This window comes from Leuciscus leuciscus, assembly GCF_965113295.1.
Source record: "Leuciscus leuciscus genome assembly, chromosome: 10".
NCBI lineage: Eukaryota > Metazoa > Chordata > Actinopteri > Cypriniformes > Leuciscidae > Leuciscus > Leuciscus leuciscus.
The window spans coordinates 34,432,741-34,454,084 of record NC_138734.1 but is presented as its reverse complement, the minus strand read 5'-3'; the positions used below and the strand labels follow the sequence as shown (position 1 = coordinate 34,454,084).

The following is a 21,344-nucleotide window of genomic DNA, read 5'->3' as shown; positions in this document are numbered from 1 at the left end:
CAAGTGCAAACCAGACCAAATTTGTGGCAAACCAAGTGGCTTGAGGGACCTTAAAAAGCATTATGTAGTGCCACATCATTTCTTGTCATAGGACTTGTGTTTATTAGAAATACTGCCCTTTGTAATGCTCCTTCTGTGTTCAGCATGCAAATCCTCCACTAACTGCATCCATGGAGCTCACAATGCCACCTCAGTCTCTTATGTCCTCTTGTGGACAGATATACTGTACACACAGAGACACCAGGCTGTAGTAGTAGTAGTAGACTAAAATATATTAAATGGAGTATTAAATGGACCAAATCCAAAGCTTTGCTTAGCCTGTGCTCTTCAGAGCTTAATGGGAACACTGAGAGATTACATCTGACATCAATAATCAATGCATCAATCACTGAGAGAGAAAGTGGAGCAACTACCTAAGCTCCCAACAACAATTCTGCAAGACATAAATCTTGTAAAGGGATTTCAGGGAAGCATTAGGATTGGTATTTCAAGCTCAATTGTCATTCATAAACCCACTTTTCATTGTCAGTGCCAGTTGGGAGAATTAAATATGGCTGGTCTTTATGTTTTATCTTTATATTTGCATTCCATTAAGCCATGCCAGAGTGGATCTACAATAAATAGCAGCTGTTCTCAGCCTTATTTGGGAACTTACCAGAATCAGCTTACGGTTAAAGATCAAACTTAAAAGCATAGAAATCTTTCTATACATATTTTTCAAGAAAATAACCAACACATTTAAATTAAACAGCATTAGATTGATCAAGTGTCTCCTAGAATGTCAGTTCTCTTTGTCTTTGACTTTAGTTTTCCTTTGAGATGACATATCTTTCAGTTTAGAGTCTAATTTTCTCTGCAGATATGCTTTTTTATTCGGATCCATTGATTTGTCCTTCTGTCCACTTCCTGCGTAGAGCACCCCTTCTTTACTTATCCTCATTCTAGCCTGAGCTTTTGCTTTGTCTCCACATCCGTGAACCTAAAAAAGACAATACATTATTTAGAACACATCTTTAATATGAATGTTTTAAAATGATCATATAATAAATGTTTTATTATTTCATTTTAATGACTATTTTCAACCCTCTCTCTGGCGTTTTTTATTGTATGACATGGTTACAAATTTTATACTGCGCCAAACTTAGTTCGAAAGAACTTTGAACTTGAAACTTAAAGTCTCTGATCCCAACACCCTGGAACATTATTAAAAAGAACTTCAGGTGTTTATTTATAATAGCATCTAACCAGCTTTCACTGTATTACATCATCTTGACTGTATACAGCCATTTCTGGTTACTGAATACAATGAATTCAATAAATGGTTGATTTAGACTAGGAACAAAGTTTCAAGTTCTGAAAGTGGAAAGAAATAAAGGAATATTTAGTTCTTCATGATATGACCTCTTTAATATAAAATATAAAGCAAGGTGTACCTCAGGTATATGGTGACTAAGACAGTATTGTCTGTTACAGTGGAGGCAGAGCTGCCCTAGTGTGAGGACGCTGGCTTTGCACTTCACAAAAGCACACACGCTGTCCGCTTTAACCACAGAATCGATAAGAGAGTCAAAATCATCATCAGCTGTGGCAGCTGCAGCTATATCCATGGCTCCTGCTTTTATCTTAGTGCTTCCTATGACAGAAAGATCATGATGTGTAACACAGATAATAAAAGTATTGAAAGACTTCAGATACTGGGATACAGATCACAAACCTTTGGAAGACGCTTTGGGTTTCTTAACAGACTGATTTTTACTCGCATTGAAATCTGGTCTCATGCTCTGCTGTTTTTTCTCCTCTCGTTTCTCCTGCTCTCGGCGCATTCGCTCCAAATGTAGGCTTTTCAAATCAATAGCTGCCTGTGAAGAGGCTTTTTGAGATTCTTCTTGTATCTTTGCTGCTGTACATCCGGTCATGTCTGGTTGTTCAGGCTCCTTCACAGGCTTCTCTGGGCCTGATGGAGGCCGGGACACAGTTATGCGACGGTTTTTCCCTTCTCCCTGGCTTTCATGCCTCAATCCCATTTCTTCAGAGAGCTCATGGACCAGTAGACGCTCGTGGGAATTTAGCGTGGAAGGAAACTGTAGTTCTGTCTTGTTTGGGTCTGTCAAAAAGTTCAGAAGCTGATCCTTTATCTCCTTTCTCTTGTTTAGTGTTTGATTGACGTCTTTGGGTTTAGAATGGAGTGAATTGGTGTTTTTATGTTGATCTGGCTGAACACTGGACTGACTCGCTTCACTGCTTTTATTGTTTGCACTTTTCTTGTATTCCTGCTCTGATTTCTTGCCTTGGTTCTTGGGCTTCTGTTTTACGGATATAGCGTCTTTGGCGTTGGTCTGTTTGTCCTTTTCATCACGGATGTAATTCTGTGGCACACAGTCTTCCAGGTACTCAAAGGCAGTATGTAATTCTCCTTGTTCAGACATATAGTCCACTAAGGATTTGAGGAAATCATGGTTTCGAACAGTCTGAGTATCACACACTACCGCGAGCTGGCGTCTGGCACGTGTCACAGCAACATTGATCCTTCTGTCTTCAGCCAGAAATCCAACCTCACCTTTGGGGTAAATGAAAGACAATTAATATCTCAACCTTTCCTTATAATCACATCTTTGGAGAAGCAGGTGCATTTTATGTCATACACATTTGAAATGTCAGGAGGGTAAATAAATGAATAAATGTAGATGTAGTCATCATTTAGATCTGGCGTACCCTTCCTGTTGGATCTGACCAATGACAACACCACTGCCTCCTTCTCTCTGCCCTGAAAACCATCAACAGACTTGATCTCCAGCTCTGTATATTTATGGGACAGTTTCTGTCTCAAAAGATCCACCTGAAATAGATAAAATCCTGTTGTTTTAATGCGTGAATGAATGATATTCATAATGAAACAGCAGTGTAATCGTAATCCTAATCCATTGCTTTTTTTTTTTTACACACAAGTGCTTTAAAAAGCATCTCACCTGGAGATTATAGGGCGCAATAACTGCAATGTCTTTGACATGAACTCCAGCCTCAGTAAGAGCTTTGATATGAAGTGCCACAATGTCTACTTCTCCTGTGAAGAGAATAAAGAGAAAAGCTTATTCATATACAGTATTTTATTATTAAATATATATATAATGTATGAATTAGCAGAGCAATAGCACAGCTACATAAAATAATGGGAGACATATCAGGGCAAATTATTGGTGCGCCCAGGACAGCAAGTCTTTGTGATGTATCGACAGCTATGGTATCCAGGGTAATGTCGGCATACCACCACAGAGGACGAACCGAGGTTTCATTATCCAACCCCTTATATTAAATATATTAAGTGATATAAAGAGGAGGTTGTATTTGGAGCTGATATCAACCTTGATTGCCTTTAGACTGCTCATCTGTGTCCTCCATCTCATTCAGGCCACAGCCTGCAGTGTCAATGAGCAGAAGGGGAATTCTGGTTTCCTCAACATCAGCAACACCAGCCAGGTCTCTGTTCAAGATACAATCAGTTATCTTCCTCCGTATTACCTCAACACAAGTTAGCTAGCAAACTTAAAATAAACATTAAAAAAAATTTAAACACTGTCTAAAACACAGCAGTATTTTTTTTTTACTTTCCTTAGGGGAACAACAAGGTAGAATTTCCCTGATTTAAAATTCATGATAAAAGGGAAGTTAAAAACTCTAGGGACAAGCCCAAATAGTGAAATTGATAATCAAAGATACCCAATAAAACATTTTATAAAGCTATCATAACCTACCTTTAAAATACAGTATTTTTAAAGTTTTCTCCAGAAACTTCTAACATATTTTACACACCTAAGCAAGTGTTTCTCCACTGAAGGGTGGGCAAACAGCTTTCCCTGATACATCTGCTCTGAAGCCCACTGCATGATGGCACTGTTCATACGGTACTGAGTGGTCAGCATTCGAACCACAGAGTCTCCATATTTCTTTATTAGCCTCTCCATTAGGCTGACAGACAGGCCTTTAGATGCAGCACTGTGAGAGTTAAAGATAAATAACATTTATAATATGGACAACATTTTATCATTATGAGAGTACATTTTCAACTAAATGTAATTCATACTTAAGGGCCTGGCTTCACAGATTAAACTGTTTCACTGATTTCACCTTAGATTAAGGCAGGAGCAAGCTACTTAAATTAGGACATTTAAGTATGGCATTGACATTTTTTAAGATATACCAGTGCAAGTTGCTTTCAGTTAAGACAGCTCAAACATGCATTTTAGTTACATAAAGTTAATCAGAAACATTGACCAAAAATATTAAGTATTTAAAAAGATATATCCTGAAATGAAAACGTTAGAGCTCATCAAGAATGGATACCATAAACCAAATAATTCACAAACTTAAGATACATTTCCTTTTCCTCCACACCTCTGTGATTTGATCGTGGGTGGCAGCTGTTTGTAATCCCCAGCCAGTATGCATTTGCGTGCTTTGAGCAGAGCAATCCAACAGCTGCTCTCTAGAGCCTGAGCACACTCATCTATCACCACCAGGTCAAAATGATCTTTAGGAAGATGTTTGAGAGGACCTTCGTCAGAGGCTCCTATATTACACAAATCAATCATATTTGAGTTTAAATTAGGCATAAACAAACAAACATTTCCTGAAATAAAAATCATGACCACTAGGGAAGGTTTACTTGCCAGTGTTAGTTGCTAGAATAACATCGGCTCTTTTCAGGATCTGAGTGATAGCCGTTTCCTCCCTGGTCCTCAGCTCTCGCCGCAGTTCCCCGATTTCCCGTTTCAGATTGCTCCGTTGGCCTTTGTCCCGAGCCTTCTTCATTTCATTCTGTCAATGCATTAGATTTGTTTTTTATTATGACTGTATTACAATACCAGATGGCCCCAAATCACATTTGAACACTCAAGCCGCATTTTTTTAAGTTTGCTGTTTTGAATATACAACATAAAACCAAGTAGCATTTGCAAACAAATAATGCTAGTCTTAATTTTGAACAGTATATTTATTATTTTATAATTTAACCATGAAATCAAAATGGATGGACAATTCTTATTTTTATGGAATATTGCAGTTATTTGCACACATTATTATGTGCCCTTGTAATCTTTAATCAAAATATCTTCCCCTCCCTCTTGCAGCAATATCTCTGATGATGCGTTTACTAGAGCAAGGGCAGGACAACCTGTCAATCACATGAAATCACAGCAACAGCCAAACCACAATGATCCTACAATCCAGTCAATTCCTGATGGACCTGCCTTACTTTTTTTTTGCTCAAGAAGCCATTTCACTCATACGTCACAATAGGGAAGAAAAGACTATCACAACTTCCTTCTCATGCCGACTTTAAATAAACATTTTTGTGAAATGTTTTGCTTGAAAAAAGTGCTTTTAAGGTTTGAAACACGTTTTGGGGCCAATTAACCAGTTAAATGGGCAATTCAAAACAATTATGAGAAATCAAATTCTTACAAAAGCTTTGTCCATGTCCTTGCGAATATCAGAAATGATGTTGGTGTTGTCACTGTGCGCAAGGACCGCATCCAGCGAGTGCTTCTGAATCGACTCGAGCAGACGGGCTGGGTGACCCAATCTTAAAACCTTGACCTTGCTCTTCACAAGACGCTCCACCAAGTTGTCAACAGCCACATTGGAAGGTGCACAGCAAAGGATCTGTTAACATTTACAAAGAGTTTCATCACAATACTACATATATACTACGTCGAATAATTTATACCTTATCTATCCAAATTTAGAGTTTGATATCTTGCTCACCTTTTGTTCTTGTTTTACTGCCTGCAGGATCACTTCAACCACTGTAGTGGTCTTGCCAGTCCCTGGTGGTCCATGTATGATTGCAACATCTTTCTGAGACATTGCAAAGGACACAGCCTCTTTCTGAGAATTATCTAACCCAGTGTTGCTAAATTCCAAAACATCTGCAATTAAAGAAACATAAACAGACTTAAGGCCCCATTGGACTAGGCAGGGTGATTTTCCTGCATAATGCTGTATTTTAGATCCATTTCAGGTGTCACTCCATGTATGCTTACGTTGATGTGATAATATCCCTGGTTCTGAGTAACCAAAGAGGACACTGATCAGGTAAGATGCAGGACCATTGCTGTATCCATTTAAAGACTTTAAGGCCCTGCAAGAAGGAAATGCATCAACAATTTCATGTGGAAAAACATAACACGAATAAACTAATGCAGAGCATATTTCATCAACACAGCTGATTTTGTGTACTACTCTAACAGCTCTGAAAATCCCAAAAAATTGATTTTGAGGAAAAAAGTATTAGTAATAGTAGGCCTAAGTATTTAATGATACTAGCTGTATGAACTGATAATTGCACATACTTTGACAGTCGTCTATAGGTCACATTATTTGCCAGCTTCATTAGATTGTAGAGTCCATCTCTGTCCAAGTTTAAACTGTCCTGTGTATCATCAAAAGCCACCGTCAGGGATGCCTGGGTAACACGTGTTACCACACCTGAGCCCAATTCAGATGGCTGACCCTCTGACTGATACAAACCTATAATGTCACCTATAAACAGAATACAAAAGAGAGCAAGTAGCATTAGGTTTCATTAGCAGTATTGTATGAAATCATGTACTCCAATGGATTTTAAATTTTTTTGCACAGAATGTCTCACCAGGTCCAAAGGTATTGCTGGGAAGAACTGAGGGTCCTATACTTTTCCTAGGTTCAAAAACTATTAGACGTCTGCCATACATGCCAGTATGTTGGCTTCCGATCTGAAGTTTCATCAGAAACACTCCTTTGTGCTGTAGATTCTTGGGAGATAAATTCTCCTGCCATGCTCTGACAACACAAACAATATTTAATAGTTCACTAATACAGTTGGGCAATACAAAGGAATTGCTAGATAAATACACGTGTAGAAAAGTGAGACGTGTTATTTACCGTGTTTCTTCTAATTCAGCCTCTCTCTCTTCTTGCAGGAGCTCGAGGGTCTTGGAAACGAAGTTTTCAACCTCCATAGTTGTCAAGTCACCTCGAAGGGTAAGTTAACTAAAAGGATAAGCTTGAAATTCTTACTCTGGTTATTTGCAATTTATCTATTAAACATTCAATGGTTTATAATCTCAAAAAAACAACTTTGCTAAGTGACACAAGTGTGCGTATCATATGAGGCTGTCATGTCTGTTTGTATATTACAGCGCATGCACTGGAATGGGTCCGTCTCTAAATTCAATCCCACTCTGCACAGAAGATCCAGGCAGTATAATTCCGTCACGAACAGTAATCGTATCTAACTATTAAAGCCTAGAGCGATTACAGAATTATATCATGTATATAAATGACCTTTTATCACAGATAAAAAATTATGAAGTGTTCACATTTTACGACAAAATTGATGCGGAACTGATATTTCCCTTGAGGAGGAATATTGTTGTTGCACCGGTCATGCTTTGGGAGAAGAGAACGATGGAATGTCAACGGTGAAGATCTACATTCAGTCCTACTCGTTTTGCCGTGCAATAGTGTACCTTCAGTGGGATATCTAGAAAGCCAGTATATAGAGAATAATGGCTCGGGTGGTGAAAGTGTTTCGGACTGTAAGAAATCACTGGAAAAAGTCCACATTTGCTGTGTGTGTGCTGTCATATGGAGGACACTGGTTGTATGGAAAGCACTGGTTTGTATAACGTTAATAAGATTATATAACTGTCCGTTTCTGTCTTTTATCTATCTATAAACCCCTTTTCTCATTCGATGTATATCAATTCTAATATTTTTTCACAGTGAAAGTGTGCTGCGAAGAGAAGCATGTATAGAGGCCAGGGTAAGGAATATTTAATTTGAAAATAACTCGCACTCTTTTTTTCCCCCCAGTTCCGAGAATGTTATGGTTTTAGCTTTTGTTAACTATAATAATTTTGATACCCAGAACCTCAAGGTTCCCTACATTGAAATAATATGGTTTTAGCTTTTGTCAACTATAATAACTTTGATACCCAGATTCGTTAGGTTCCCTACATTTAAATATATTGTATCTGATGGTTTCACAGGAATTTGGTCAGCAGTCAATTGGACCTCAGGAGCATCTGAAGAAAGCCACAGTCATTCTGAATCCTGCTGCCTGTAAAGGGTACGATTATACTGATTTATGTAATAAATCAGTTCTGTTTATCCACATTTCAGTTTCATCATAGTTACATTTTCTCTGCAGAAAAGCCAATAATTTGTTTGAGAAGAATGCAGCTCCCATTTTACACTTGGCTGGTATGGAGGTTAAAATTGTGAAGGTATCATGATGTTCCCAGGTCCTTTTTTTTTACACCTTTTTTGTATGCATTTTTGAACTTATTGATTGTTTGCAATCTGTTTTCTGTCATGTAACAGACTGATTATGAAGGCCAGGCGAAAAAGCTCATGGAGTTGATGGAGCAAACAGATATGCTGATCATTGCTGGTGGTGATGGGACATTACAGGAGGTACAAAAGTATCTTCATAAAGTGGTTTCTGACAACTTGAGCATATTTAATAATGTTTTCATGCATTGTATTTGACCCATGTTTTCATGCATTGTATTTCACACAGGTGATAACTGGCCTTCTGCGCAGAGCAGATGAGGTAGGTACTAGTAATACATTTGTTTTAAGACTAAGTTATATTAAACATCCCCATGTTTTCTGAATTTGAACTGCTGTAACCACAGGAGAACTTCAGTAAAATACCAATCGGTTTCATTCCTCTGGGTTCCAGTAACTCTCTAAGTCAGAGTTTGCATCTAGTTTCAGACAACAAAGTACAGTAAGTTTCATGACTTCACTTTTCAAAGAAAATTCTTTTGTTGTGATCAAATTGTAATAAAATGTTTCTGTTTTTTAGGCACATTACCTCAGCAACCCTGTCAATACTGAAAGGAGAAACGGTTCCACTGGATGTTCTGCAAATAAAAGTGAATTTGACAGGCATTTTGAAAGAGAACCTAAGATTTGACAGCATCGACTATTTTCATTCCTTCACACAGAGTTGATTGTGTAATTCTGTTCTTAGGGTGAGAAGGAGCAGCCAGTGTTTGCTTTGTTATGCTTACGTTGGGGTGCATTTAGAGACGTCGCTTCTTCTATCAGCAAGTATGCTTCTGCTTAATTTTTTATTCGCAGCATAAATAAATACAAAATGTGCATTTGTATTTCTAACATGATTTAATTTGATTCTTTCTTGTCAAGATATTGGTACCTTGGCCCCTTGAAAACAAGAGCCGCACATTGGTTTAGTAGCCTTAAGGTGAGTGCGGTGCTTCATTGACAGTGATCATATTTCAGTTACATGTACATCATATACGAGGCCTACATATTAGTGAGTATTGGATTAATCAGATTATCTTCTCTCCTACAGGAGTGGCCACAGAGTCACCAAGCGTCCCTCTCCTATCTGGCTCCTGTACCTCGTCCACCTGACCTGCCCACTGAAATACCACACAGGCCCAACCTCCTTTACCGCATCTACCGCAGACTCCAGAACTACTGGAACCCTCCTATAGAAGGTATTTTATAATATATTTCTATTCTATAAACCCTTTCTATTTTACAAATATATTTCTTTATATAAAACATAGCATATTATGAATTAGGACTGGGCATTGACACAAATTTCACGATTTCGTTCGATTCGGATGCTTGCGATTCAATTCTGATTTTAATTCAGTTCGATTAGATATCGGTTAATTTTGATATATATCAGAGACAGTACATGACTATTTTTCTGAAGGAAAAACAAATCTCTTTCAACTAATGCTGTAAACTAGGGAACCCTGTCAGTTGGTACATAACTATAAAATTGAAGGTAAAATTAATATAAACATTTAAATAACACATAAGGCAGTTTTTTTTTTTATCAAAATGAGAATCGATTAAAATCGAAATTTTCAACCCAGCCCTGATATGAATAATGTTACTCTGATATTGTCTCAAAGCAGGTTCAGACTTATTGCTAAGCAATCCAGGGCAATTCTTGTGTAACTGTTTATATCTAGTATTTAATTCTTGTTTAAATCCGTTTGTGTTGGTAGAGCCACCGGTAGAACCCGAGCCAGAGCGATGGGAGAGCAAAGACATTTCCACATTGGAGCTCTCAGTTAGCACACACAATAAGAACCCTGTGAAGAGAGTGAGTACTGACATAACACTCGTTATTGGAATATTTTGTATATCTAAATGTAAAATAGCCTTGAGGTTTTGTTCTGATTGGTATTGTCTACTGTCTTCAGCGTGTGGACGATTCTATGCTGATAACTCTGGACCCAGACTCCCTCACAGTTGGTCAGTTCATCACTGAGGGGTTAGTGTAAATCATTTTATATTGTAATAACTTATATTATTTATAATTATAACATCATTATATATTATAATAATACATTATTATAAATCATTTATAATAAATACTGCAATATTCCATGACTTAAGAAAAAAAAAAGAATAAAAAAAATCCATTTAATTATTATTTTTCAATAAAATATAAATAATAAACTAAGCTTTTTGTGAGATATCAATTTTATAGTTTGTGTTGTATTTTGAATAATTATGTTTACGATTTAAATTCTTCTTCTTAAGTATTTTCTAGTCTTTTATAAGGTCTCATAAAAAGAATAGATTTGTGGACATGAATGAATATTGATTTATGTTATGCAGGACTAAGAAAGCAGTAAACCCAATGGAGTCCATAGAAAATACTTTGCAGGTAGAAGCCAGTGCTGCTCGTCTCAATCTCCCAGAGGTCAGTGTGTTTTGGAAGTTTTTGGAACTGATTTCTTCATTGATCTGTGAGACAGCCGTTCTCATCTATTGCTTTTCTTCTCCTGTCCACAGGAGGGCGCCGGATTTTATGGCATTGACAATGAGGAATATGAGGCAATGTCTGTGGAAGTGAGACTGTTGCCACGGAAACTGAGGTTCTTTTGCAATGCTGAGCGCAGGGAGCAGCTTGCACAGGCTCAGTGATGACAGTGCCGTGATAATGTTGGTTACGTAACGAATTGTGTAGAGGACTGCAGATGTTTTGAGACGTTTTCCTAAAACTACAAGAGGGAAACTGGAAAACCAGTGGAGTCAAATGAACTTTTGAGTTGTCATTAAGTCATCACACTCTAACAAGAACATGTTGTGTTCTATGGACCTTAAAGAGTTGATTCACCAAAGAAAATTAAAAACTTGTCATTAATTACTCACCCTCGTGTCGTTCCAAACCCGTAAGACTTTCGTTCATCTTCAGAACACAAATACCACTTCGATGTTTAAAAAAGTTCATAAAGAGATTGTAAAACTAATCCATGAATTGAGCGGTTTAGTTCGAGACTCGATCGCTTTATATGAACAGAATTTAGGCTTTTATTCACATATAAACATTCATCATCTTACACATCAGTTGTAAATGCAAGGTTCATTCCAGTGAGGTTAATTGTCATGTGTTACGCAGCACGTTTGAGCTTCAGCAAGAGGTTTGTTCTCGCACGTCAAGCAGGTTCAGTTGAGCTTCTGTTTATGTTCGCTGATCAATGTTTATATGTGAATAAAAGCCTAAATTAAATCTGTTCATTATATAAAGTGGTCGTGTCTCTACAGAAAATTTACTTAACTGTTCGATTCATACGGATTAGTTTTACGACCTCTTTATGAACTTTTTGAAGCATCAGTTGTGTAGCTGTCTATGGAGGAACAGAAATCTATCAGATTTCATTTAAAAATCTTCATTTGTGTTTCGAGGATGGACAAAAGTCTTACGAGTTTGGAATGACATGAGGGTGAGTAATTGACAAGTTTTTCATTTTTAGGTAAACTAGATCTTTAATGGAAAGGCGGTTTTATGTGTTAAAGTAAGTTTATGTCTCAAAAATGGTGTCATTTTTATGTTTTTTAACAGCATGGATGAGGTTGTCATACTGTTATTAACTTATTATAGTCCAGACTGGTTTATTTTGAGAGAATGTTTTTGGGAGTGCAAACATAGCTCTAGAATTTTCTTGATACAAGATACTGTAAATGTCTAACCAGATATGAACCAAGAAATAAAGACATTATCAATCTCTTATTTATAAAGGCTCTTCCATGCATTTATCATTTCAGTTGATACGTGTTTTGTCTTAAAACTACCCTCAAATACTGTGCAGACAAAACATGTGATAGAAAAGAAAGAACCGTTTATTTCAAAATGGCAGTGAATAAGAATCACTGGCTTTAAAACAACAGACACATGCTGTTAGTTTGTATAACTGTATAGGTAGTGTGTAAGACAGAGGCATTACACTTAGTGCTTTGTGATACCAGTAGAGTAAAACTCAACATTCATTTAGCTTGTTATTATGACAAAGACTTGTGTTACACTTAGATAACGCACACAAAAGTATCTCACATACACAATACCAGACAATTCCACCTGTACAATTATGTTACATGGCTGCTTAATATACATTCTCCATTAATTTACAATCAGACACTAAATAACCAACCAACAGATTTATAATACAGAAGTTCTCAATTTCTCTGATAGATAAGAAATGTAAAAACTAAATTCACATTTAAGCAAATCTAGGTTTATAAGCATCAGTATTATTTATTGTTCATTTAAATATTTTATTTAACATAATTTAAAGAACTTTTGTCCATCCAACTGTTACAAACCTGAGTGCCTGCACTCGTTCCTAAGAAATCAATTGTCACAATGCGTTATTTTGTAAGCCGGTTAACATTTAGATGGATAGTGATTTTAATCTGAATAGGTCAAGTAAATGCTTTTCCATTTATGTTTTCTTTTGAATTTCACCTATATTAATGCAGCTCTACAAATAATTTGATTAATTAAGGATCCAGATTGGATTTTCACAGGATGAACATATAAACACACACAAATCCACAAATGAATCAGCCTCGTGAGGCCAGTCTGCTGCTGTTATTCTGAAATGATCGACCCAAACACATTTAAATAAGAAACCCCAAATATATACAAATTCAAAAGTCTTTCACAAGTGATAATCATGAGCATTCACTGATGACAAAGACATGAATAGTATCACATTCATTTCTTCAGAGCAAATTAAGTGACTCAAAAAGCTGAATGTAACATTTCTGTGTCATTTGTGCAACAGCCGGTGCATTAAATGTACAATTTACATTCAATACCAAGGGTGATAGTGATTAAAGGCCTATATTCAGCATGAACAAACACATTTTATGCTCCATTTCATCAATATGTAATAACAGCATTGAAATGACATTTGGGGAGTGAAATAAGAATGACTGAGAATCTTCTACAGTGTCATTCATTCCCATTAACATACATGAATAAGTTCTGTGCCAAACTACAGTAGCAAAACTGATTGTGTATCTTTGTTCATGCACAATAGATAACAAATAACACAACAAACACACTGACAGATGCCAGTTTTTTTCCCAAAACGAAATGACTGGTTCACATGTATATGATTAAGTAAAAAAAAAATGTGGCAGAGATTGTGAAAATCTTCATCACAGTAGTGTGTAATATGCAACAACCATAAAACCTTTAGAAATACAGATATGACATTCAAAGCAAACTTTACCAAACTGTTGTTACCAGCAAAAAAACAGGAGGATCCAGGAAGTGAGAGTTGCTTTTCCGATTCTCTGGTGTCCAAGTGAAGCAGATTTGTATCCACTGGGGACGTCACATCAGTTGCCCCAGACAGCACTGGCTAGAAGAACAAAGTCACAACTGAAGATCACAGATTGAAAAGCGGTAGAGAGAGGCACAGAGATCATGTTTTGGAAACAAGCTTAGGCAGAGTCGAGAAGAAATCCAAGATGGCTGGAAGGATACGAAGCACACAGAAAGACAGACAGATAAGCAGAAAGACGTCACTGGATTGACTGGCCGCAAAGTGCACAAAAAGCCTGCAGTCAGATTGCACCTTGTTGGTGTTGGCAGTATCAGTGTGGTCCAGAGGTGTCAGGAATGGCTCCTGAGATTGCCAAGCCAGAGAAAGAGAGAGAAGAAAGCAGGTAATCAGTAGGCAGTGGGTTGTAGCCCTAATAGAAAATGGGCTCCAGAGACAGAGTGTCTTACGGGCAGCAGGGGTTGTCGATAACCAGCATGACGTCGATGCCGTAGATTTCCAGCAGGTCGACGAGAAAGCCGCGGTCGGCCTGAGGATCCAGCCCCATGGCTCTCACGTGCTCAGCAGTCAGGGTAGGATCAGCGCTCGCAGCCAACTCAGACAGGGTCTGGAAGATTCTGTTGTTCAGTTCCATGAAGAACCTGGATCACAAAAAGTGGTAAATTCCATACAGATTAATTACAGCAACATAAATGTCATTTTTCCATTGGTTTTCACAAGAAAAAGGTCAAAATAAAAGTACAGTGTGCTTCCACAGCTTTAGATTTATATTATATTAGACACTCGAATATATATATATAAAGAAATAGTTGCTTGATGTATAAATTTGGCTTTTTACATACTAAATATTTACAATTTACATGTGCAAATTTATATGACATTTAAACAAATATACTAGCATCCAAAAAATCTGGGGTCAATATAAAAAAAAATTCAGCAAGGATGCATTCAATTTATCGAAATTAACAGTTAAGACATTTATAATGTTACAAAAGATTTCTATTTAATTTCTCTTCTTTTGGACTTTCATGGTTTCCTCCAAAATATTAAGCAACACAACTGTTTGTTTTAGAAATGTATCCTGAGCACCAAATCAGCATTAGAATGATTTCTGAAATGATGCAAAAAAATTCAGCTTTGCAATCACAGGAATAATTTATATATATTATTAAAGAAAAATGTATTTAATCAAACTATTCAAAGTATAAAAATAAAGTATTGGATTTTTTCATTTTCCAAACAATACTGTATATACATATGGTTTCATTAAGCTTAAAGCTCCAACTATTTTCAAAGAAAGTGTATTGAGTTGTTCCATTTCCAAACACTCTTTCCGTCTCACTAAAAACTGCTGATGTGATAAACCGAGGTGTGTAATTCCATCACGTACAAAATGAAGAGTTCTTCCTCATTAGATGTGCAGTCTCCATCCACCTCCTGAGAGTACAGCAGCATCTGCCTGCAACGACAGCAACATCATCATATGCCTGTGGAGTTATGTTTTCATGTGGTTTTTTCCACCTCATATGCCTTTCAGATTTTAAAAGGCTGGTGTACCTCTGCTCACAGAGCTTGCGATACTTCTCTCGGTCCGCACTGTTGAGTCTAAGCAGAGGCTGGAGGCTCTCTCTGTGCGTCTTTACATTCTGATTGTCAATGTAGACATCATACAGCTCCTTCTTTTCCTCAAAGATCTTCTCGGTAGTACCTGAGAACCCAAATAAAAATAGAAATAAATCAGAAAAGTTTTTTTGAGGATCAACCAAGAACTACACCCATTCTGAACTTAAATATTATTTAACATCTACTGTTTACAATGGTTAAACCACTTTGTGTCTGTGGAATTTAGAATTTTGCCAACTTCAGTCCTTCTCTTGACTGAGAGACTTACAGGCCACATAAGACAGCTCAGCCTCAAGAGCAGTGATGTCAGCAACGTTGATGTAAAAGAAGGGGCGGAACTCCGGAACAGTCAAGCCCATCCCAGGAATGGACACATTAGCAAGGCAGCAGCAACAGTATACTAATGGATGCAAAACAACACATAGCAAAATAATCATGAGTTAAGTGTGAAAACACAGATTTATATAATAAAAGTTAAAGATTAAAATAAATACACAAATCATTAGCTATGTTTCCATTCGTGCTTTATATATAACTTGCACTTTTTTTTATGTGATATCCCAAAATTCGCTTTAAAACAGATGGATGGAAACATAGCTAATGACAATGCCAAGACATTGGCAAGTGCACATCGATAATCTGTAACATTGGATTCTCAAGTTATTTTAGGGGTGTGTTCACACTTGTAGTTCGGTTTGCTTGGTTCATTTGGTCCAGAACAACAACAACAACAAAAAACATTTAGTACTGTTCAGCCAAGCATTCACATTGGCATTTTAACACCAAACCTAAAGATTCCAAACCTAAAGGCATAGAGATATGTTCACAACCTGATTGATTGACTTTTATTATATATTCCGCTTCAGAACTAACCGAACATCCAAAACGATGCTGTGTGCTGGGCTAAATGCGCTCGTTGTATGTGCGTAGCCTACACATGATGGTATTTTGACCAGCTGAGAACTCATGAAGAGCTTGTGTAAAGGAGTCAAAACAGCGGCCAGAATCCCTCCGTCACACACACAAACAAAGATCTGCTGCGCGCCAGCGTTCGTTTTAATCTAACCAAACATGCCAAGTGTGAACATACCCTTAATTTGTTATGGAAAATAAGTAGAAATGTTAGCCATGTGTCAATGTGCATGTTAATGGGTTTCCTCTCTCACCTCGATAGCAGACCACACCGACAGGGGGAGGAGAGAAAATGAGGATGCGTTTCCTGAGCAAAGCAAACTTCCACAGCACCATGATCTGCTCTCCAAAGAAGCGGATGAACTGGGACATGCAGCCAGCCGGGTGTGTAATCTAATCCAAGGTGTACAGAGAAAGTGCCAAAATGTGTTGCTTCAGATTTCTTATTAAATGACTCCACATATACAGACACACCACACATATTTAAAAGGTCCTTTAAGTTTATGAAACAAAGTATGACAGCTTTTAGATCATAGAGAAAATTATGAATAATAAAATAATTATTCATAGCCATAGACCTTAGTCAGGGTAGCAGCATTTATTTTTTGACAGGAATGAAACCGAGTCTGTGTAGAATCACAGTGTGTTCAACGGATCGTACAGTTGTTTAACAACATACCAATCGTCCAGCCGACAAAACTTCCTTCCTTAAATCAGTAGACAAAAACACCATAAAACAGTTCTGAAAGTTGTGAGTTATGAAAATCACGTGATCTAGGACCTTTATTCAGTGCACGCCACTGTAAAGACTGCCCCTAACAGCCTCGTTTTCATCTGTTAAATTCAATATGGCGTCTACCCTGACTAAGGTCTATTCAGCCAATAATTATGGCAATTTAGCTTATTAATAGAAGAGGTTATTCAATCTAGTATCATCTTTAAAATCCTCTGACAGGCTTGTCAGCGCATATAGCAAAGTTCAATGAGCAATTTCAGTTTTCATATTTTGAGAACTTATTTTTTTAATATATATATAATTGTATGTACTTTTTGTGTACTTCATGCTTGATATCATTACATTTTATTATTTACCTGCAATTTGATTGAACTATGACAACCATAAACATTTAGAATGTGCATATTCCAAGACTGAACAAGGCCTTATTCAATAAACAATATAACCAAATCTAGTTCTGAGCTGAAGTATACATCAGCATATTTATCTCCTCATATGGAATTCTTCTTTAACAATAGAGGATCTTGTGGTTTTTACACAGGCAAATTTGTCTCACAATAGTTCTTTTTTTTACTCCACGAAACTGAACTCTCCCATGCTTATGCTGCTGTCAGGATGTGCAGAAGTAATACACTCTGATTAATCAGTAACATGAAATTTCCTGAGTGGCCTGGCCTAGATTTCTTTAGAAACTAAAAAATAACTCATCTAATTATCTAAAGCTACTATCATAAAAAAATATTTAATGAAGAGATCTTTAAAAAAAGCTGATGCTTTGATTAGTGGCAGACAATATTGGGTTACATCTCCAAACCTTCATCTCTGGGTGCATGCAGCGGTTGACTATGGGTCCAAGAGCGCTGGTCGGGCAGGCTGTGACCAAACCGTTCCCTCCTGGGGGCAACACTGCCTTTTTATCCTCATAGAAAGCTTCCAGTGGAGAGTACTGGCCTGGACACTGCAACTGGTGCCTGTAAGAATGCATTTGCAGAATTAAAGCTAGTATAGGCAATGTGTTTTAGAAACACTTTTTGTTATACTGGTTGAAACTCTCTTCACATCCTGATAATAATCAATCATTTATTCATTCATAATAATCAATCATTTATTCAGTCATAAACCAATTCAGTCGTATCTGACTCTTGGTGATTCTATGGGACATCTCTTGCCATACGCGATTTAATAAGTCATTAAATAAGTAATTTAATCAAATTAAGTTTATGGTTCTCTGAAGTCAGTTAATGGTCACATGACATGCAGGTAAACAAATACAATATTTGTATATTTTTTAGTAAGTGTTTTATTTAGATTGTTTTGATCTGAAAATGATTCATTTTAATTTTACATTTTTATGATTTAATTACTAAATAGCTTTTCATTAAACTCAGAAACCCCTGCAGTTCCATCAAGAACCATAATGTAATATTTAATACACTTCATGTTGTTGATAAAAAAGAATGGAATACATTTTCCTTCTCTTTGTATTTTTATATTAAAATGGTACAAGATTATCCTACTCAAATCAATGTGATAAAGTTAGGTCAAAAGTAATCTAAAAGTAATCCAGGTAGTCAGATTACATTATCTTAAATATGTTATGTAATGGATTATGTTACTAAATACAATTTTAGTCATGTAATTTGGAATCAGTAACCAACTATAATTTGTAAGTAACCTACTCAGCACTGCACTCACACCTACTGAAAATTTTAGAGTCTCCAATTCACCTATACTGCATGTTTTTGGATTGTGGGGGAAACTGGAGTGCCCAGAGGAAGCCCACGCAGACTCAGGGAGAACATGCAAACTTCAAACAAAAAGGCCTTCTAGCTCAGTCGGGACTCAAACCGGGGACCTAGGCGACAGAGCTACCCACTGAGCCACTGTGCCGCCCTCAGCAATTAATAATATATATCTTATATGGAAGACTCAGGACCAAAAAATCTGAAAACAATGACAGGATGTCCTACCTGCCTGTCAACCAATGTATTTGCATACCTTCACGCAGATTTCACGTCATCATCATCACATGCAACTCAGAGCTTATGTTTAATGCATAACAACATCTTAAAATAGTAATGATGCGTGCAAAAGAGTAAGAGGAGGAAACATAAGGTAAAACGTGATGCAAGAATACACTCACCGGACTTGGTTCTCCAGGAAGTGCATGTAACGGTATAGCAGTGTGTAAGAAGGAGACAAAATCCCTACAGATTTCATCCGAGCTCCTCGTTCCAGCTCACTTTCCACAGGCATGTTGGCAAAGCACGCTAGTCCAAAGTAACAGCCTTTACGGAAATATCTACAAAAAGAGACAAGCACATTTAATCTGGATTAATCTGCATACATGGCTATGTGCACAAAATTAACCTGCTTGAATGCAAGTGTGAAAATACTACTGATCAAACAGTTTGCCCCTCGATTACAAATGACCTTGATGAATGTGACAAACACATTACAAAGCAAAACAATTGGTCAAATCTTACGTAACAGGATGTGGATGAGAGAGAACAACAACACACAAGAACACCACAAAATTCACTTTTTTATGGCCAATATTTGGATTCAAAACATTTATTCCATTTCTAGGTTGTTGGTTAAAATGTAACATGAATAACAAATAGATACCATAAAGGATTTTATAATGTGAGGTCCAGGGCAAATGTAACACTAGATATGAAACAGAAATTGCATGACTAAATTTAATCTGAATTTCATGTATTCCTACTTAAACTTTGTTAAAACTGTGCAGAACATTATTGTAGTGTGTCTTACTAATTTTACCACAGTTAAATCAAATGTTTATTATAGGAAGGTAGTTATGTGTTATGTATGAAAAGTTTAAAAATGTTACAATTGCCTTCAGCCCCTTATAAATACAATGAGATTTAAGAAAGAGATTCCTACATGAAGTCACTTGAGATCCGATGAGAGCCGCTGGCCATTGACTTGAACTCTACTCCCTCCAGATTCACATCTTGAGGTAGGCACCATTCTATCATGTTCCCTGTAAAAGACACAATGTGGGCCTATGTAAATTTGTGAAGCTGTTGGACTAGGTTTTTGTCAAATAGTGTTTGCAGAAGAACACAAAAACTCTCCAAATGCCTTTCTCCGCTAAACTTCCTAGAAGCAAAAGAGGAAGCTGGGTAAGAACAGTACAGTAGTCTGCCGGATGACTTCTACAACTCTCACTTCATATTCTATTTATTTCCTTACTAGTGATAACACAAATCCTCCCATATGGGAAAAATGAGGATGCCTCTGTCACAAACACACATTTTTGCACAGGGTGTTATTGCACACATCTATGATAAACAAGTTTTCAGTTTCTGAATTAAAAGAAACATTTTGATATGTTTTGTGTAGCTTACAGTAAAACATAAGTGGTGTAATGGTTTGGAGACTGCAATAAATAAATAAAAACCTCATAAAAAGTCTGAAGAAAAAAGGAGTGTAGGCATAAGTAGTTCAGCATAATCTTTCATTGTTAGATTATTATAACAAACAGCAGAGACAAAAAAAAAAAAGAAGAATTAATAAAAATATATTGTTTATATTAGCCTAAAACTTTCTGAGTAACTAACATACAGGAAGCCGATTTTGTCATAAAATAAGTTTTATTTTATTATTATTTTGCAGAAAAGTTATTGTTATTAAATCAAAATAGAAATTAGTTTTTTATATATATATATATTTTTTTTTTTTTTTTTTATTATCCTCTTCATCATCATTCTCATCATCTCTGACATTCTTATTTGTGACTGCCACACACACTTTTTTTTTTTTATCTCAGTCAGTCATTTTACAGTACCGGTATTTGTTGATTAACCTCACCCGATCTGGTGTCGAAAGTCACAACAAACACAGCAACAATCTGATCTTTTTCTTCCCATCCAGACCCAGTGATCCTCCGATCCCTGACCGACAGCCCATGAAAGGCGCAGTCTCCGTCTTCATCAGTGGCAGAAGCATCTCCTCCCGGGCCGCTGTGTTTATAAGGAGAATGTGCACTTTCACCTGGAACAGCTGTTACACTATTCGGTCTCGCTGGGCTTCTGTTTACGGAGATATCTACCCCTACACTGCCCTCGGTCGGGTAACACGATAGACCGGATTGTATTGAATCTCCCGTCTCCGGTGATGGAACTGATGGGGCAAGTTCGGCCGGGGGAACCTCCTCCCAGTCCAGCAGCGGGGCGCGATCCGACTGCTCTACCATAGCGTTTTTCGATATTGACTATCGAAGAAATAAACAAAGTCGTCGCACTTGGTACAGAGCGGTCAGTCGGAGCGACCAACGCCACGCAAGAAACGGAACATAGCGCTAGTTGCGATACAAATCCCTAAATGTAGTAATACAGACAGGGTAACAGACGCTACCCAGGCGTACACTGTTTTGATGATGTCACACACTTCCGCTCACGTGGTGCAAAAGGGTTCTCGTTATCAACCTCCAC

The 21,344-nt window shown here is 37.1% G+C and overlaps 3 protein-coding genes across 6 annotated transcripts; 1 reads left to right on the top strand and 2 right to left on the bottom strand.

The window, feature by feature from the left end:
• Positions 1-479: 479 nt before the first annotated feature.
• On the bottom strand, positions 480-7,188 carry ighmbp2 (immunoglobulin mu DNA binding protein 2). Its single transcript, XM_082181895.1, has 15 exons — positions 6,919-7,188; positions 6,647-6,816; positions 6,348-6,537; positions 6,039-6,136; positions 5,761-5,924; positions 5,458-5,658; positions 4,665-4,812; positions 4,390-4,564; positions 3,808-3,990; positions 3,360-3,478; positions 2,967-3,061; positions 2,713-2,836; positions 1,715-2,557; positions 1,434-1,633; positions 480-979 (listed from the first exon to the last, which is right to left on the bottom strand). The coding sequence occupies exons 1-15, from the start codon at positions 6,993-6,995 to the stop codon at positions 782-784; spliced, it is 2,985 nt and encodes a 994-aa protein (XP_082038021.1). The 5' UTR covers positions 6,996-7,188; the 3' UTR covers positions 480-781.
• Positions 7,189-7,407: 219 nt separating this feature from the next.
• On the top strand, positions 7,408-12,052 carry agk (acylglycerol kinase). The gene is made up of 15 exons (XM_082181617.1): positions 7,408-7,654; positions 7,762-7,801; positions 8,028-8,107; positions 8,189-8,264; positions 8,362-8,454; positions 8,561-8,593; positions 8,679-8,773; positions 8,852-8,921; positions 9,020-9,099; positions 9,196-9,253; positions 9,365-9,512; positions 10,038-10,135; positions 10,236-10,306; positions 10,657-10,741; positions 10,834-12,052. Exons 1-15 carry the CDS (start codon positions 7,545-7,547, stop codon positions 10,963-10,965), a joined length of 1,269 nt encoding a protein of 422 aa, XP_082037743.1. The 5' UTR covers positions 7,408-7,544; the 3' UTR covers positions 10,966-12,052.
• An 89-nt stretch (positions 12,053-12,141) lies between these two features.
• dennd11 (DENN domain containing 11) lies at positions 12,142-21,282 on the bottom strand. Of its 4 annotated transcripts, XM_082181612.1 has the most exons (11): positions 20,722-21,282; positions 19,792-19,891; positions 19,028-19,186; positions 17,699-17,855; positions 16,403-16,541; positions 15,505-15,636; positions 15,171-15,321; positions 15,004-15,072; positions 14,063-14,254; positions 13,908-13,958; positions 12,142-13,691 (listed from the first exon to the last, which is right to left on the bottom strand). In XM_082181612.1, the coding sequence occupies exons 1-10, from the start codon at positions 21,104-21,106 to the stop codon at positions 13,946-13,948; spliced, it is 1,497 nt and encodes a 498-aa protein (XP_082037738.1). In that variant the 5' UTR covers positions 21,107-21,282; the 3' UTR covers positions 12,142-13,691; positions 13,908-13,945. The 4 variants fall into 4 exon arrangements, with proteins under 4 accessions (XP_082037738.1, XP_082037737.1, XP_082037735.1 ...); XM_082181611.1 differs by having other exon boundaries at positions 12,142-13,958; XM_082181609.1 differs by lacking the exon at positions 13,908-13,958.
• Between the last annotated feature and the right edge of the window lie 62 nt (positions 21,283-21,344).

Bases quoted from the DNA above. Each gene is read 5' to 3' on its own strand.
- agk (XM_082181617.1), top strand. From the start codon at position 7,545: ATGGCTCGGGTGGTGAAAGTGTTTCGGACTGTAAGAAATCACTGGAAA. The intron at 7,802-8,027 runs GTAAGGAATATT...ATGGTTTCACAG, and splicing joins AAGCATGTATAGAGGCCAGG to GAATTTGGTCAGCAGTCAAT. The intron at 9,513-10,037 runs GTATTTTATAAT...TTGTGTTGGTAG, and splicing joins CTGGAACCCTCCTATAGAAG to AGCCACCGGTAGAACCCGAG.
- dennd11 (XM_082181609.1), bottom strand. From the start codon at position 21,106: ATGGTAGAGCAGTCGGATCGCGCCCCGCTGCTGGACTGGGAGGAGGTT. The intron at 16,542-17,698 runs GTTTGGAGATGT...ACCTTGGATTAG, and splicing joins GCATGCACCCAGAGATGAAG to ATTACACACCCGGCTGGCTG. The intron at 15,322-15,504 runs GTAAGTCTCTCA...TTGGGTTCTCAG, and splicing joins TGAGCTGTCTTATGTGGCCT to GTACTACCGAGAAGATCTTT.
- ighmbp2 (XM_082181895.1), bottom strand. From the start codon at position 6,995: ATGGAGGTTGAAAACTTCGTTTCCAAGACCCTCGAGCTCCTGCAAGAA. The intron at 6,538-6,646 runs GTGAGACATTCT...TTCTGTTTATAG, and splicing joins CAGCAATACCTTTGGACCTG to GTGACATTATAGGTTTGTAT. The intron at 1,634-1,714 runs GTTTGTGATCTG...TTTCTGTCATAG, and splicing joins ACCCAAAGCGTCTTCCAAAG to GAAGCACTAAGATAAAAGCA.